General features: G+C 39.8%; 1 protein-coding gene across 12 annotated transcripts in view; it reads right to left on the bottom strand.

Moving 5' to 3' along the window:
- The window catches only part of svilb (supervillin b), a 66,280-nt gene that overhangs the window by 7,957 nt on the left and 42,095 nt on the right, over nucleotides 1–16,228 (bottom strand). For 11 of the 12 annotated variants that reach the window (XM_079651368.1, XM_079651378.1, XM_079651375.1 and 8 more), the window contains 14 exons: nucleotides 15,424–15,571; nucleotides 14,785–14,880; nucleotides 14,394–14,474; nucleotides 13,446–13,623; nucleotides 12,251–12,447; nucleotides 11,784–11,939; nucleotides 10,870–11,006; nucleotides 10,253–10,400; nucleotides 8,339–8,484; nucleotides 6,358–6,533; nucleotides 5,426–5,576; nucleotides 3,309–3,588; nucleotides 1,535–1,686; nucleotides 433–538 (listed from right to left, as the gene is read on the bottom strand). In XM_079651368.1, the coding sequence (XP_079507494.1) occupies nucleotides 433–538; nucleotides 1,535–1,686; nucleotides 3,309–3,588; nucleotides 5,426–5,576; nucleotides 6,358–6,533; nucleotides 8,339–8,484; nucleotides 10,253–10,400; nucleotides 10,870–11,006; nucleotides 11,784–11,939; nucleotides 12,251–12,447; nucleotides 13,446–13,623; nucleotides 14,394–14,474; nucleotides 14,785–14,880; nucleotides 15,424–15,571 (2,152 nt within the window). The remainder of the gene's footprint in view (nucleotides 1–432; nucleotides 539–1,534; nucleotides 1,687–3,308; nucleotides 3,589–5,425; nucleotides 5,577–6,357; nucleotides 6,534–8,338; nucleotides 8,485–10,252; nucleotides 10,401–10,869; nucleotides 11,007–11,783; nucleotides 11,940–12,250; nucleotides 12,448–13,445; nucleotides 13,624–14,393; nucleotides 14,475–14,784; nucleotides 14,881–15,423; nucleotides 15,572–16,228) is intronic. The other variant, XM_079651372.1, reaches the window with a different exon arrangement.

Below are 16,228 nucleotides of genomic sequence, written 5' to 3'. Positions count from 1 at the left end.
ACAGAACATGTACATTTATACTGGTTGTTTTTTTGTTTTGTTTTTTATAGCGCATGGTGGAAAGGCGCAGGGAGTCGAGAATGAAATAACCATAAAAAAGTCAAATTAAAGCAATATTCTTTCAGTCACAGTTGCTTACAAATACTGACACATAAAACCAGAACACAATCAAAAGTAAACTTCATACTGTCTAAATACATGTTCTTAAACATAAACATGTTCTCACAGCCCTTTAAATCATTCGGGAAAAAATCATCATCATTATTGAACAAGGACCATGCATAGAGATACTTTCATCTAAAAAAACATGATAAAACAAACAAACAAAACCATAACCCATTTTTTGTAAGTATATTAAAAAAAGATACCTGACTTTATTTCCTTTACTTTGAAAGCTGTACATAAGTAGAATAAAATATTTCAAAAGTTTACTCTGATTGTTCTCCTCCTCCTCCTCCCTCTTGCCAGCGTGGACGATCATCCCTCCGTTGAAGCACTGAAGGAAACATGGAGGCTCTTTCCCCTGCTGCACCTGGACCTGGAACACACACCCGGGGGAAACAAGTGATGAAAATAATGCAAAACACTACTTTAAGAGTCAGATTCTTAACGAAATCTACTAAAATAGAGTACCGTAATTTTCGGACTATAAGCCGCGCCTTTTTCCCTATTTTTCGACACTGCGGCTTATATAACGGTGCGGCTAATCTATGGATTTTTACAGCTAACGGCCAACACCTTTAACTCTATGGGCTCTATGGCCGGTCCGCGGACCCCCACCTTTAAGCGGCGGGTTCCAGCAGGAAAAGCTGGAGGCCGGAAAAGAGTGAGACAGGTAGCGCGCAAAAGTAAAAGTGGAACCGAGAGTGGTATGCCGCTGCTGCGGCTTATATTCAGGTGCGGTTTATAGTCCGAAAATTACGGTACTTCATTATCTAGTGTTCAGCTTTTATCCACAAAAGTGTATCTTTCAGTAACTTTTTGAGAGAATTGAGCATAAATCTGTCAAATGTTGAAAACGGCATTGTTTCACTGAAATAGCGTCAAAATCAGAAACTGCCATTAATGACTCCATAAAGGTATCTGGATAATTGATTGATGTAACATCTCAATATCATTCATTAAAATAATATTTATTGCATTACATTTGACTGATTTGCGATTTGATTCTTGATATTGATGGGAATGAGCATTTTTACATCATAAATTATCATTATCATTGATGAATAGATTCAAATAATGATTTTTTTAGAAGATCTGTACCAGGCTTTTTCATTCAAAATAATTGATGTCTTATTAAATTATTATTCTAAAAAAAAAAAAAATGACACTGTTGACATGTTCAATAAAAAGACTAATACCATTTTCTTTTTGTGGTCCACATTGCGATCACGATAAAATTTCAATTAATTGTGCAGCCCTAGTTAGTTTCTTATCAGGGACACCGAACATCCAAAGATTACCATTAAATCGCTGGAATATTGAATCGTCTACTTTATACTTTCTGTTATATTATAAGCCTCATCTCTTGTACCTGCGCTCCTCTCTCCTCGTCCAGCTCCACCGTCATCAGCGCCGACGTCCCTTTCTCGCTGACGGTGGAGTTTTGGCCCTGCCAGAAGAAGTAGCAGCATCGCTCCTTCCCCGGCCCGCTGCTCCTCACCTCCGGGTTCTGCCTGCGACCCACTGGGACACAAAGAAAATCAACAAACTGTTCTGAACCGTCAACAATACTGATGTTATTGCGGGGGAGACAGAGTTCATCTCTTGTCACACTCTGGACATCTTAACCTTGAAGCTTTAACAAATTGCTCTCCTCACTTTGAGAGGAGATTTATGATCAGAATTTCATGTTTTAGGTGTTACTTGTTAACCCAGTCATATACCTTTTACTGTTTTTGGGGTGACATGCAGCTGGGATTTGACTTAATGAATGCCATTCAATTCAGGCGCAACAACATAATTAAAATATTTCAAATGATACTGTATACGTGTTTATCTATGTGTTTTTTATGACTCATCTGAGTATTTGACTCAGATGAAGAACATCTCGCCTTCCTGATATTTATGAGCATCACCAAGCCTGAAAGATGTTTATTTGAAAGATTAAGGCTTTCAAATGTTGTGTTGCTTTTGAATGTAAAGTTCCTCAAACGAGTAATACATCATTGTCAAGTTTTACAATCTCTAAAACAAAATGATAAGTATTTTGTCATTCACTTTGTTTAAACTTTCTCTCGAAGGGATCTACTGTAGATTTTCTAAGTCTTATCTGTTGTTGATGTCTGTCAAAATCAGTCCTCACTAAACAGGGTATGTTTGTTTTATAATTTGCAATGCGCTCTAGTGACTCCATTTTTATCTTTATACTATAGAGGTCGTAATTTGACTCGACAAGTAAACTCAGGGGCTGGAGTCCATGTAACTTATTCCTCATTCACACCAACGCAACTCCGGTTCCAGCTCCGTGCTAGAGCTTTTCAGGTTCAGAACCGGTTCTTCGGTTTAGCTCCGGCTCTTTTCACACCGCCCATAGTCTGACTGGTGCTGCGTCATTGCGTCATCGTTTGAGTCATGACGTAACCGTTTGCGTGCCTGCTTCATAAAGCCAAACCGCGCGGAAACCCCTCACAGCTCACACCGCCAACAAAAACAATGGCCGATTGTGCTCCAGCTTCCTCTGTACCTCTTCGGAAGACCAGATTCCCAGTAGGTAGCTGGTCTCTTCAGTGGACCACTGCTGCTTGTTAAGTTTCTCCATCGTTTTGTACAAACCGGATAAAGCACTGGCTTTTTGTTGTTGTTCAGTTGATCCCGCCCCTGCCCCCGCCTCGACGTAAGCGTGACGTATGCGGTGCTTTTGCTCTGGCCGGACAATTTTTTGGTGCTTGAAACGAACCGGATTCCGGAGCTAAGAGGCTGCTCAGCTGCGGTGTGAACAGGAAAACCCGGTGCTTTTCAAGCTCCAGCTCCGAACCGGCCCTGAAACACCGTTGGTGTGAATGAGGTATACTTCTTATTCTTTATTCGGATCCCCATTAGCACTAGCATGAGCATTGGCTATTCTTCCTGGGGTCCTCACACACACAGAACATACATAAAACAAAACAGCTCATCATTTAATGCATTTACAGTGCTATATGCAGTGAAAACTAAAATGGTCATCCAATGTTAGTTATCAAAACAAAAAATGAAATAATAATTGCACATAATAATACATACATACCCACAGGCACAGTTCAATTACACTTTATAATACTGAGATAATTGTTTTGCAACCTTTTGAAATGTACTTGAGATGAACTAACCCGAGGTGTTGACCATGTACTTCCACTTCACCACGTAGGCGTCTCCCTCGTGGAACTGGCCGATGCTCTGGCGTGGCAGGCGGCTGTAGTCGAACTCCAGGATGTGCCAGACGTCGACCGAGGCCGTGGTGATCTCCTGAATCCTCATGTGGTCCTCCGTCTCCACTGGGCCGTGGCCGCGTCCCACATTCGTCCCGTCTACGATGGTGGAGATGGACGTCTCGAGGACGGGGAGCATCAGGGTGGCGTCGTAAGGCCGGCACTCTCGCCCCTGGGCCTCCTGGGAGAGAACAGGGGGGAAAGGTAACAGATAGGATCCATTATGAAAGTACATTTTAGGACAAAATCATTATAACACACATCGATCCTTCGGGGACAGAGCTTTTAGTGTGTGTATATCCGCAACTCTTGATCCCTCAAAAAGGGCCCTCAAGTCCCATCTATTTGCCAAGGCTTTGGGCCCCTAGGTTATTTGCTGTTTTGTCTGTCCGACTGTTTGTCTGACTGTTTGTCTGACTGTTTGTCTGTTTGTCTGTCTGACTGACTGTCTGACTGTTTGTCTGACTGTTTGTCTGACTGTTTGTCTGACTGTCTGTCTGACTGTTTGTCTGACTGTTTGTCTGACTGTCTGTCTGACTGTTTGTCTGACTGTTTGTCTGTCTGACTGTTTGTCTGACTGTTTGTCTGACTGTTTGTCTGACTGTCTGTCTGACTGTTTGTCTGACTGTTTGTCTGTCTGACTGTTTGTCTGACTGACTGTTTGTCTGACTGTTTGTCTGACTGTTTGTCTGTCTGACTGTTTGTCTGACTGACTGTTTGTCTGACTGTTTGTCTGACTGTTTGTCTGTCTGACTGTTTGTCTGACTGTTTGTCTGACTGTCTGTCTGACTGTTTGTCTGACTGTTTGTCTGACTGTTTGTCTGTCTGACTGTTTGTCTGACTGTTTGTCTGACTGTCTGTCTGACTGTTTGTCTGACTGTTTGTCTGACTGTTTGTCTGTCTGACTGTTTGTCTGACTGTTTGTCTGACTGTTTGTCTGACTGTCTGTCTGACTGTTTGTCTGACTGTTTGTCTGTCTGACTGTTTGTCTGACTGACTGTTTGTCTGACTGTTTGTCTGTCTGACTGTTTGTCTGACTGACTGTTTGTCTGACTGTCTGTCTGACTGTTTGTCTGACTGACTGTTTGTCTGACTGTTCTTTTTGTTTTACTCCTGTTTTTCTGTAAAGCGACCTTGGGTCTCCCTGAAAGGCACTATATACGTTTAAGTTATTATTATAACTTTTTATTTATTATTTTATTTATGTATTTATTTATTATTTTATGTATGTATTTATTTATATATACTTTTTAATATTTATGAATATTACTTTTTATGATTTTATTGGTTTGTATAAACATATAATATTTTTACATTTTCTTTTATCAATATCATTTAAAATGTGTTTTTCATTACTCATTACTCATGTTGTGTTTACTGGGATTATCCCTTGTTATTGAAACAAAACAAGAAGTAGAATAAGTAGGGGGTAAAGATAACGGATGGGATTTATTCACGAAAGTACATTTTAGGACGGTATAAATATATCTTTCAGACAGTTTTTATTTATTATTTTAATTATGTTTGTATTTGTATATACTTTTTAATATTTATTAATTTTATTTTTAATGATTCTATTTGTTTGTATTCCATTTATTTATATACATATAATATTTGTACATTTTCTTTTATCGCTATGATTTAAAATCCAAGTGTCTTATTGTTGCCTGTAATGTGTTATTCATTATCCATGTTATTGATTGTATGTTTATGTTGTGTATACTGGCATTATCCCTTGTTAGTGGAACAAAACAGGAAGTAGAAAAATACGTTTTTAATACCATTTTAGTTTTCTATTGATTACTCATGAACGATGTATTCTCTATGATGCTTTGAATGGCATCCACTACAAAGACATATGGTCTATATTCCTATTGCCCAGTTTGTAACCAACTGTTCCTGGCAACATGAACTGATGAGCCACAGATGAAGAGATAGAGCTAACATATGACGACTCTCTGCTGTGTGTGACCAGTGTGAATAATGCAATCCTCGTGGGATAAGAGTCAGATGTTCACCTTCTGCTCAGGTACGATCTCTCCGCCTCCTTCCTTTGGTGTTGGCGACTTTGCTTCGGTCCAGTCCACAAACTTCTCCTTGAACAAGATGGTCTCGTTGTGCTCTGTCAGCCGGCCGAATACCGCCCAATCAGGACGGCCCTGGCCCTTCCTGTCAGCCACACACACAAAGAGAAGGAGAAGGGATGTCAAGATTACACTGTGAGCTATGCTATATCAACAGAGCTTCAATTACATTAAGCTCATTGAATTATTGTGAGTGTGAATATGCAGTTATGAACAGGTACAAGAGTGTTTTTATTTCCTCTTTGGTTTTTAGGTATAGTAAATATATTGTAGCGATGACGGACGTAATACAAATGTGTTTGTGAGTGTGTGTACTTGTAATAGTCATGTTATGGGGACAAAAAAGCATTCACGCAGTCATATCAAAGGGATTCATTTGAAATGTACTTATACTGGTGGCTTAAGATTAAATAAAGCTAAAATAAAAAGCTAGCCTTTGCCTTGGCTGCTGTCATGTCTGAATATGTTTTGAGCAAAGCAAACAACATAAAGATTTCTGTGATAATGTGCATAGTGACGAACAATTAGTTTGTAACCCTATGCATCTTGTAAACAGTTGTGTTTATATTTTATATATTATTTTTTGAAGTTACTCGCTTCCAAACAAATGTTCCAAAATTAACCTCAAATAAAAATTCTGTGTAGTTGCTTTACTTATATTTGGAATAGGTTCAGGTTACAGTCATCCTTCAGAAAATGAAACAAGTCAATTGAATGTGGCTGCAAGTGATAACCAGGTGTGTGTGTGTGTGTGTGTGTGTGTGTGTGTGTGTGTGTGTGTGTGTGTGTGTGTGTGTGTGTGTGTGTGTGTGTGTGTGTGTGTGTGTGTGTGTGTGTGTGTGTGTGTGTGTGTGTGTGTGTCCCACCTGGGTATGAGTGTGTTGCAGCCCCCGGGGTCCAGCGGGTTGACGTCGCAGCAGGTGTAGTCAAACGTCCCGTTCCAGAGGTGTTTGGCGAGCTGGAAGGCGACCTTCCTCTGAGCCAGAGTCACCTCTTTACCGTGCCACACGTACACCTCACTGCCGAAGTCAAACACCAACACCTGCAGCGTGTAAACAACAACAACAAACACAAGAAGAAAGCATGAGTGAGTTTTATTTTGTTATTCCATGTATGCCTCTTCAAGCTAAATGTGTACAGGGCTAATGAATATCTAGGTCCCCTATAGTGTTTAAAACCCATTTATTTGTGTATGTAAGACCAAATGGAGAATAATTAACATAAACAAATAGTACAATGGAAATAAAAATCTTAACTTGGGAAAATACAGACAGCATTTAACATAAAAACACGTATCACAACAAACGGCACTAATATGCCAATAGATTTAAAAGGCCGTAACATGTTCCATCATTAATATGCAGAGCACTGATTGGTGTTAGCCCCGCTGTCCTGAACTCATTTTGTTTCCTCCGCAGCTTCATCAGTGCACAGATGGATGCAGGACTTGCTCGCCATGACACCTGCTGTTGCTAAGCGACAAAATAAAACCCAGCTCGAAGCATAAACTATTGATTTTCAGAGCTTGGTCCTCTAGACTCTAGAGGAAAAAGTCACCATGTCATTATAACATAACAGGATGTAAAGATGTGAGAGCTCTTGTTTTGATGCTGCGCTACATTCTTGTTTTCAGTTAATAGGCTTTATAACTAGGTTTAAGTACAAACACCACGCCTCAAACACATCCAATTTCCGCACACCAAGGCGTTTAATCTCCCCTGATCTGTTTACTTCCTTTTTGATTCAGTTTTCACATCCCTCAAACTCTCTCCCTCTAATCTCTCTTTTGTTTGAAAACAGGAACCACTGGGGGCACAATCTTAATCAGATTACATCCTCCCATCTTCCCACCTTCAGCTGACACTCATCACTCTCTTCATCCATCTGTCCACGACTCATCATCATCATCATCATTGTGGCTCTCCTACAACTTCTATTTGAAATGAACTCTCGTAAACCCATATCCTTATAGAGTTCCGCAGTGATGACGTATTTTTGTAGGCTGACCTGGAATTTAGCTACGCCACGGCGCCCTCGATTAAAAACAATGGGATTATTCCATTGCCTTTTGGAGCTCAAATTAAGATCTGTGGCACATTTATGATACTTAAATGTTTTGTTCAGCAGGAGAATCTCCACTATTAACTCAACTTCTATAATAGTTAAAGCATGAATGCAAACAAATGAAGGGAATAATGTTGGGATGTAAACTAACTAGATCACGCTCGCATGACTTCACGTCACCACCGCTAAACTAAAGGCGGCTAATGTTGAGCCTGATGATGTTTGGTAGTAACATTTAGCAACTTGTTAGCAACTGTTGCTAACCACAGACCTTATTTCAGTAATATAACCAAAAGCAAGTTAAAAAAACTGTTATTCTGCTTTTTATCATGTTTTATTATTGTTCTCCCATTGTGTTATTTGATATTGTATTTATTCCCTGTACAGCACTTTGGTCAACTGAGGTTGTTTTGAAATGTGCTAAATAAATTACATTACATTAAGCTGACACTTTTATCCAAAGCGACTTGCAATAAGTGCATTCGACCAAGAAGATACAAACTTGAAAAAAAAAAGTCTTATAAGTACATCAGGTTTCATAGAGCCAAACATTTAAAGTGCTACTCAACTGGCTTTAGATAAGCTAGTCCTTTGTTAGTATATAAGTGCTTTGTTAGTCATTGTATCGCTCGAAGTGGAGTCGAAAGAGATGAGTTTTTGAATAAAGATTGAGATTTATTTTGAATCAAGGGATTGATCAAATAAGTTCTCATGTCCAGGTTTCAGGACTCATTCCTGCACCTCTCTTTTGACTACTATCTAACCCAGGTTGAAAACACTGACCTCCTTGGCGGCCAGCAGAGAGCTGCGAGGGACCTTCCCCCACTCTTCATCATCAGGAACCAGTTTGTCGTCCAGCAGTCTGAAGATGCAGTTTGTTTCTACAATGGCATTCTCAAACTGCTCATCTTCCTCTGGTGGACCGGCCGCTATAAGCACAATCAGAAAGACATCTCAGTGTGCATGCATCGGAAAGGGTTAGCCTGGTATCTGTCCAATTCATAGTATAAGGAGAACTAGATACAGCGATGAAGAAGGGACCCATCCATTACTATGGAAGATGCTCAGTGGCACATGAAGCCAAAATGTCTGGGAGTGGAAAAATAACTCTGGATTCTGCTTTTACCACATTTTAGAACTTAAAGGCCCTAATGATTTAAATCAGGGCTATACAAGTGTTCATTCTGGGTCGTTTATTTGACAACATTTATTTTTAAATCTGATTTACAGACATCTTTTTCCCATCGTAAGTCAATGGGAAAAGTGTTTTTGGGCCCCAATAACGACACATGACTGAAACTGAAGTTGTAGTATCACCCTTTGGCCACTACAACTACTACTGTGTGTATTACTGGACATAAAATACACACTGCTTTCACACACACACCCACACACCCACACACCCACACCCACACACACACACACACACACACACACACACACACACACACACACACACACACACACACACACTATACAGTATATAACCGAATATGTATATATGTTCATTTTAATTCATTTCTTATTTTATAGTTATTTTATAATTTTTATGTTGGATTTTATCTTTAATTGTATTAATCTTTGTGAATCGGTGCTGTCCTGTTTTCCATCCTTACCCTGTTGCTGTTAAACCACAGAATTTCCATACAGGGATTAATAAAGGTCAATTTTATCTTATCTTATTTTACAACAATATACTCCCGACTCACTTTAAGAAAATGCAAATGGCTTGCTAGTAGGGATGGGTACCGAGCCCCGGTATTAAACGGGCCCCGGGGCTGAATTATTAAAGACCGTGGTACCGTTAAGCTCCGACGTTATCGGTCTTTTTATCGGTACTGGAGACATGTAAAAAATGTATTATTGCTACATAAACATTAAATTGCAGTTTGAGTGTCGCCAACTCCCTTTCTAATACGCAAAAAGACTGCAAAATGCGTCCATGATTATTTTTAGTATTTTCGATCTCTCTCCCCCGCCTGCTTGCGAGGGGGCGGGGCCGTTTACACACACGCGGCTGCTACATGCAGCAACACACACACACGGAGGAGATGGCCGAGAGAACGCGCTCTGAGGTGTGGTTAAACTTTACCCGTCTCGATGTGGACAATGCTCGTTACCAAAAGTGCAATAAGAGTTTAGCATGTAAGGGCGGTAACACGAGCAATTTGTCTCAACATTTAGCAAAAGTGCTCCACATTCAGACGGAGGAATGCACCGGGTTCGACTGTCTTTCTAGCAGCTCTGTAGCCCCGTCCACGAGTAACGTTTCCACGTCAGGTGTTATGTATGCTAGCAGCAACACACGGAGTTAACTCAATTATACAAACATGGGTTAATGATTAGAGGAAACTGAGTAATTTATTTTGTTAAAGTTTCAGCTATTCTGTTTACAATTCCGTCATCAGATTATTTAATACGATTTGTTAAAACATTGTTGTTTCTTTTGATGTGAAATATTATTTATTTAATTTAAATAAAAAGCAATGTTAGTTTTGTTCACAATTTGTGTAGTTAGTTATTTTTCTCCAAAAGAACCGATAAGAGTACCGTTAAAAGACCGGATCGATAAGCGGTATCGATAAAAGCAGTAGTACCGTAAAACCTTAACGATACCCATCCCTACTTGCTAGACATGTTGAGAGCAACAACTTGACACTTCTTGTGCGATCTGATCATTAAAGGCTCATGTCTTACGTTGGTAGGCGGTCTGTCCTCCGAGGACGGTCCAGAACTGCTGGGCCTCTGCAGCCTGAGGGTTGGCTGCTTCCTCGATGGTCAGCACCTGGACCGCCCTGCAGCCCATGTCCTTCTTCGTCTGGATGAAGGTGGCCATATCTTTCGCCTGCAGACAGGAAACCAAGATGATTAGTTAGCAACAGAGACAGTGGTGATTTCTGTTTGCTGTGTGCCAGATTCTGCGTCACATGTATCCACACATTTGGGCAAAAGGTACGATTTAACAACTGGGTCAGATACTGAGGACAAAGTGATGACGCTTTAAATAGACTTTGCTGAATCGTGATCAAATGATTAAAAACACTGAGCAAGGAGGAGTTTATTACAAAGCGTCTGTCTAGACACATCTCCTCTGGGGAAATGAAAGAGATGTAGCCAGGAGGAGCGTGTTTGAAAAGGAGGATGGGCCAAGTGTGTGTTAGTGGAAATGAGAGGCAGAATTTGTTATGACTCATCTTTGTCTAAACACTAAAACCCAGTAGCATTGATTCTAGACGTCCAAACTAATACTCTTTCTAAGTCTAAGGCACCGTAATGATTATTAATGAAAGATATAATAACGTTTTAGCGCCCACCTTCGACTTCTCGATAACGTTTGAGAACTCTCCGATCCAGACGAAGCAGTGATCTGGAGTGACCAACAGGAAGCAGTCGCCGCTGTTCAGCGATGAGGCTCTGGGCTCCACTAATCTGGTCTGAATGTGACGACGACCTGGGAAAAAAGAGTCATACCTTTCAGTTCCTTTACAGAATATAATCTCTGACACATTATGAACATGAACACATGTAGTGAAAAAAGGCAAAGACGCATTTTTGAAGGAAAGTTTTCAGAAGTACATTCATTTGCTTTTTGGATTCTTTCAGTTTGGTAACAAGACTTCAATATGGATTTGTATGGACATGTCACAGTTAAGAGCCAAAGTCCATCTCCCTCTCTTTTTTCTGAACAACATTTTATGTAAAATACTGCAGTACAATTTCTTATTTAAATTGTTATGTGTATATAAATCGTTTTATTTAATTGGTCCTTTTATTTTGAAATTCCTTCTTTAATTTTGTATTTATATATAAACGTTTGTATTTATTTTGTTTGAGGACATTTTTATTTAATTCTATTCTAAATTCGAGCCAAGGTTCAAGGGTTCAAGGTTCTTTATTAGTCATACGAACATAGCTACAGTGTAGTTACGTCGATGAAAATCTTAGGTCACAGGCTTCTCCAACAGAGCAACACAATAATACAGAAAAACAGACAAATATCGTGCAAGTAAATATTAAAAAGTAAATACAAAAAGAAAAATAGTTTTAAAAACGTGAAGTAGTGAAATAAGAGTCTATATGCAAGCTATTGGAATGATATATTAGATAAATAGATAGATAATTACTAAGTAGCAGATGAATGTTATCCCAATAGAAACCAATTCTCCCGGAAAACATTTTTTTCAATGTATTCTGATTGAAGCCTGAAAGTGATATATTAGTTTGTTACCTTTGAGCTGCATCAGCATGAGGTTCTTGTACGGCACGGCGCTGTTGTTGGACATCTGCTCGGAGATGTTGACGCTGCGCAGACTCACGCTGCTGAAGTTTTCTTTACTGGCCAAACCCGCCAGAGCAGCCTCCGAGTACTCAGAGGATTTATTAACTGGAATGAGAACGAGTACACATTTTATGAAAAGAAAAAAATATTCCTACAGGGGGAAAAAACAACATAAATGCTTCATTAAACTTTAAAGAAGCGAAACCCCCTTCTGTAAACACTGCTTCAGAAGTGGGTCATATGAGGCTGCATTCCAATTAGTGATGTTTACCCAATGAACAAAAGATAGATGTGGTTTTGTAGGCTGTAAATAACGATGATGTTCCTCGTTTTCCACTGGGACTTGTGACATCAAACAACATGACAAGGATGCAAGTCTCTTTCCCAAAGTCACAGACATGTTTATTTATGCACACCTTCGGCTTCTCGTTTACGCTCGCTCTTCTCCGCCTTCATCCTCTTGCTCTCCAGCTGAGCCACGTTCAGCCTCTGCTCCGTGTACTCGTGTCTGATGTCCTTTCTGGCCGCCAGCATCTTCACTGGGTTTCTGGACGCCTGCACGTTCCTGGACGGACGCACCGAGCGCCTGTGCTGCACCATGGCCGACGTCAACCTGGAGAAGAGAAAAGGATGTGCAAGAGTGGAAGTTTATATTAGATATTTTCTGTAACTGCAGGCGAATACGGTTACAGTATTTTAAAGTCAATTTTAGTGTCAATCTTACTCAGCTTGTGTTTACAGACAGAGATCGAAATGACGTTTCCAACAATCCCGAATGTAATATTATACAGTATACTGATATGTATATCCTATATACACAATCAACAGACACAATATAAGTTTGTAATATAATTATGTTATACCATGAGATTAATTCAGTTACTCCCCAGCCCTGAGAGTACCTCCTTACCAGGGTTCATACAATTTTTCACCAATGATTTTCAATGACTTTTCCATGACTTCATGACCTTTACCTAATTTTCCATCACAAAAAAAATTACTCTTTCTCAGCGGTACCACTGAAAAATATTGTTTCCCATAACTGGAATTTCCATGACTTTTCCAGGTTTTTAATGACCGTAAGAACCCTGCCTTACACATATGATAATATACAATCATATCAGGGGGGTTATCATCTAACCATCTTGGTAATATTGTGAGGTGTGTAGGAAATAAAGCGTACCTGTGTTTGCGTTCATAAACACAGTCTAATCCAATAAACACAATGATATGGATTTAGAGTTATGTCTATGCCAAATACTTTCACCCTAAAATAATCTGTCTTTTCCTTTAGCCCTATATCTATGATCCCTACTCTTTCCTCTCCTATATACATTATCTGTGACTTTTCTATTTTCACCCAGCTCCTGATGCCCTACCATACAAACTATCCAACACTTCGCTAACACTTTCTCTGTCTTTAACTGGAATGGTGGTATCGTCTGCATACGGATAAACTAACCCAACCCCCCCCCCTGGTACCTCTACTCCTCTGATGTTGCTGTTTTGCCGCTAGGGGCTCTGCTGACAACGCATACAACATGGCCGAGTGAGGGCATGTTGTTCAAACTCTCTTTGAATTGACCAACAAAAGCTTTATTATCTTCTTACTTTGGACCCTGAGAGCCAAAGATGGCGTCAAAGTCCTCACTGATCTCGATCCTGGTGGGCAAGCGTGGGAGTTCGGCGACGCGTCTGTAGAACTTGGAGAAGATCTCGTCATCCAGCTTCATCACTTCCTTCACTGCCATCTCTGTGACTGTGATGGTGGTTTCCTGCAGTCCGGCCACTGACCGAAGAGAAACACAGAAGAAACTATTTTAGGCTTTAAAAGAAAAACCAAACAAGAGTAGAATTTGACAAAATAGCAGGAATGCATGCTCTTGAAAAACCTACAAGTTAAAAATAAATTATATTTTTTTCAAGATGACAAAAAACATTGCTTTATAGACTTCAGGTAATGCAAGTTTATTTGTTTATTTATAAAACACATTTTCAAACAGGGAGTGCTTTACAAAAAAACATTATAAGCATTAAAATAGATTGCAACATTTAAAAACAGACCTTAAAGGTAGGGTAGGTAAGAATGGAGAAACCAGCTCGAGTGCGCTGGAATTTGAAAATACGCAGCCGGAAACAATCTGCCCCTTCCTTCAGACTTCCTCACAGAGCCCCTCCTCCAACACACACGAACGCGCACATGACCAATGAGGGCACGAGATAAGTTTGTGCACAGATGGAAGGCTGACAGGCAGGTAGGCCATCCAGTTGTTTTAGCCGGGCCGGCTCAAATGATTGGTCGTGCTTTTTACATCGCCACGGCTTCCACAGATGACATTTTTGTATGTATTTATTGTCAAAGCATTTAATATATTCATTGCTATCGGGATGTTAAGAGCATTCCATGGAATATAACTAAAAGTGTTTCTGAAGTGAATTATCAACTTCATCTTTAAAGAGCCAAGATAATACCAATAAAACAAGCTAAATAGAGTAGGACAGGTATAAAATACAAGAATAAGAGTTACAGTGCGGTGCTTAATAGCAAGAAGTGCATACCTTTGCTATTCAGACGTCCCAAGAAGCTCTCCAACTTGTCAAGTTTCTTATCCGTTTCCATGTCCGGTCTGGCCTCAATTTCTATAATTAAAATAAATCAATCTTACTTATGGTGCATACAAGATCTGTTTATCTTAAACTAACAAAAACATTTTCATCATTTTGTCTTTTTCAACCTGTTTTCAAGTTATTTGTTGAATGTTTTTAACACATCATATAGATCTTATCGTATAAGCTTAAAAGTAAAGACAAGTAAAAGTAAAGTCCACTCCTGTCGCTAAAACATCAATGAAAATGAAGTTCATTCAGGTTTAAATCACAGCTGTTGATAAACTGGGATTTCTTTAGCAGATGTTTCATGAATGACGAAGGACTTGGACATCCGTCTCACCCTCTTGTGGTTTGTTGACAGCCGGCACGCTGCTCTTGAGTTTGATGGAGACCGGTGACAGGATGGGACTGATAACTGAGGAGGAGGCTGCCAGGCCTGCGGACACACGGACACACCAGATATATATTATTATACAATATATAATTTAATAAGAAAAGATACCAGTAAATGTATCTTTTTTTGTTTAAAAAATAAAGAAATCATAATTCTTTTGTCAAATAAAAAGGAGAGTATTTCAGAATCAGAATATCTTTATTATTCCCAAAGAGGGGACATTTACGTTGTCACAGCAGAAAAGAGCCAAAGACAGCTTAATGTTACGTAGAAGCATGCTTAAAAAAGTATTAAAGTAAAAACGTTATAATATAATTTGTATTTACAAAATACACATCCTGTAACAGTTCTGAGGATTTAGCAGCCAGGTATATATTGCAGTTATTAACGGCATATATATATATACAGTACATTGCACATATTGCACATAGTTGGTTGGTATTTAACAGCAAGGGGTGTTATAGTCTGTGTTGTTGTGTGTGTGGGGGGGGGTCTTGTTTGTGCATAGCAATCATATCCAGTAGCCTTTTAAAATGGTGAACCCCTCATAAAGCTGGATGGGTTAAGACAGGATGGAGCTCTGACCTTTCTTGACCATTCGAGAGGCGACGGTGTACTGGGTGGAGTCGTTGGCTGCTCCTTTGCCCTTAGTCTTCCAGGCATCCTCTCGAACTGAAATCATCTGTTTTCTCTCCTCAATGGACATCTTGGCCTCGATGTCCTCTCCCACCTTCTGCACAGACAATTAAAGTGAGAAAAACCATCAAGTTATTAAAGATTCTAAAGCTGCACGTCTTTCATGCAATGCAATAAACTCAGCAAGGCCATTTTATGTCAGGGATATTTCCTACACACGTGAAAGTGCTGCATTAAAACTTCAAACGAGATCATGGAGCCAAATCAAAAAGCTTCCACTTGATCCACTTTGAGTCAGAGAAGTACACCGCCTCTCACACAGCTTCACATTGACTTCATGTGACTCCACGCTTCTTCCCTCGGGAGCGATTATTCATGAAGTCACAGTATCAAACCGAGCACATATAAGGAGATGTTATACACTCGAGCGGGCTATCTGCATGTCCGTTCTAGCTGATATGAAGTACTTTATTCTACCGTAGGAGTGATGGATATACACTGAGATCAAAGAAACCAACAAAGCAGGAGTTTAAAGGTCCCATGTCATGGCCATTTCCACTGATCATAATTCCATTGTTGAGGTCTACTAGAATAGATTCATATTGTGCAATTTTCCAAACTCACTTTGGTTTCTCATACAGCATCTCTGTAAACTATGTATTCACTGAATTTCACTCTCTGCCTTTAACGGCTCGTCGTAGCTCCAATAGCTCCAGCCCCCCCCCTCCCTGTGAGCCCAGTGTGCTCTGATTGG

The sequence above is a fragment of the Notothenia rossii genome (genome assembly GCF_949606895.1).
Source record: "Notothenia rossii genome assembly, chromosome: 9".
Classification (NCBI taxonomy): Eukaryota; Metazoa; Chordata; class Actinopteri; order Perciformes; family Nototheniidae; genus Notothenia; species Notothenia rossii.
Note: the sequence above shows the minus strand (reverse complement) of the source record. Positions and strands in the feature narration are given on the sequence as shown.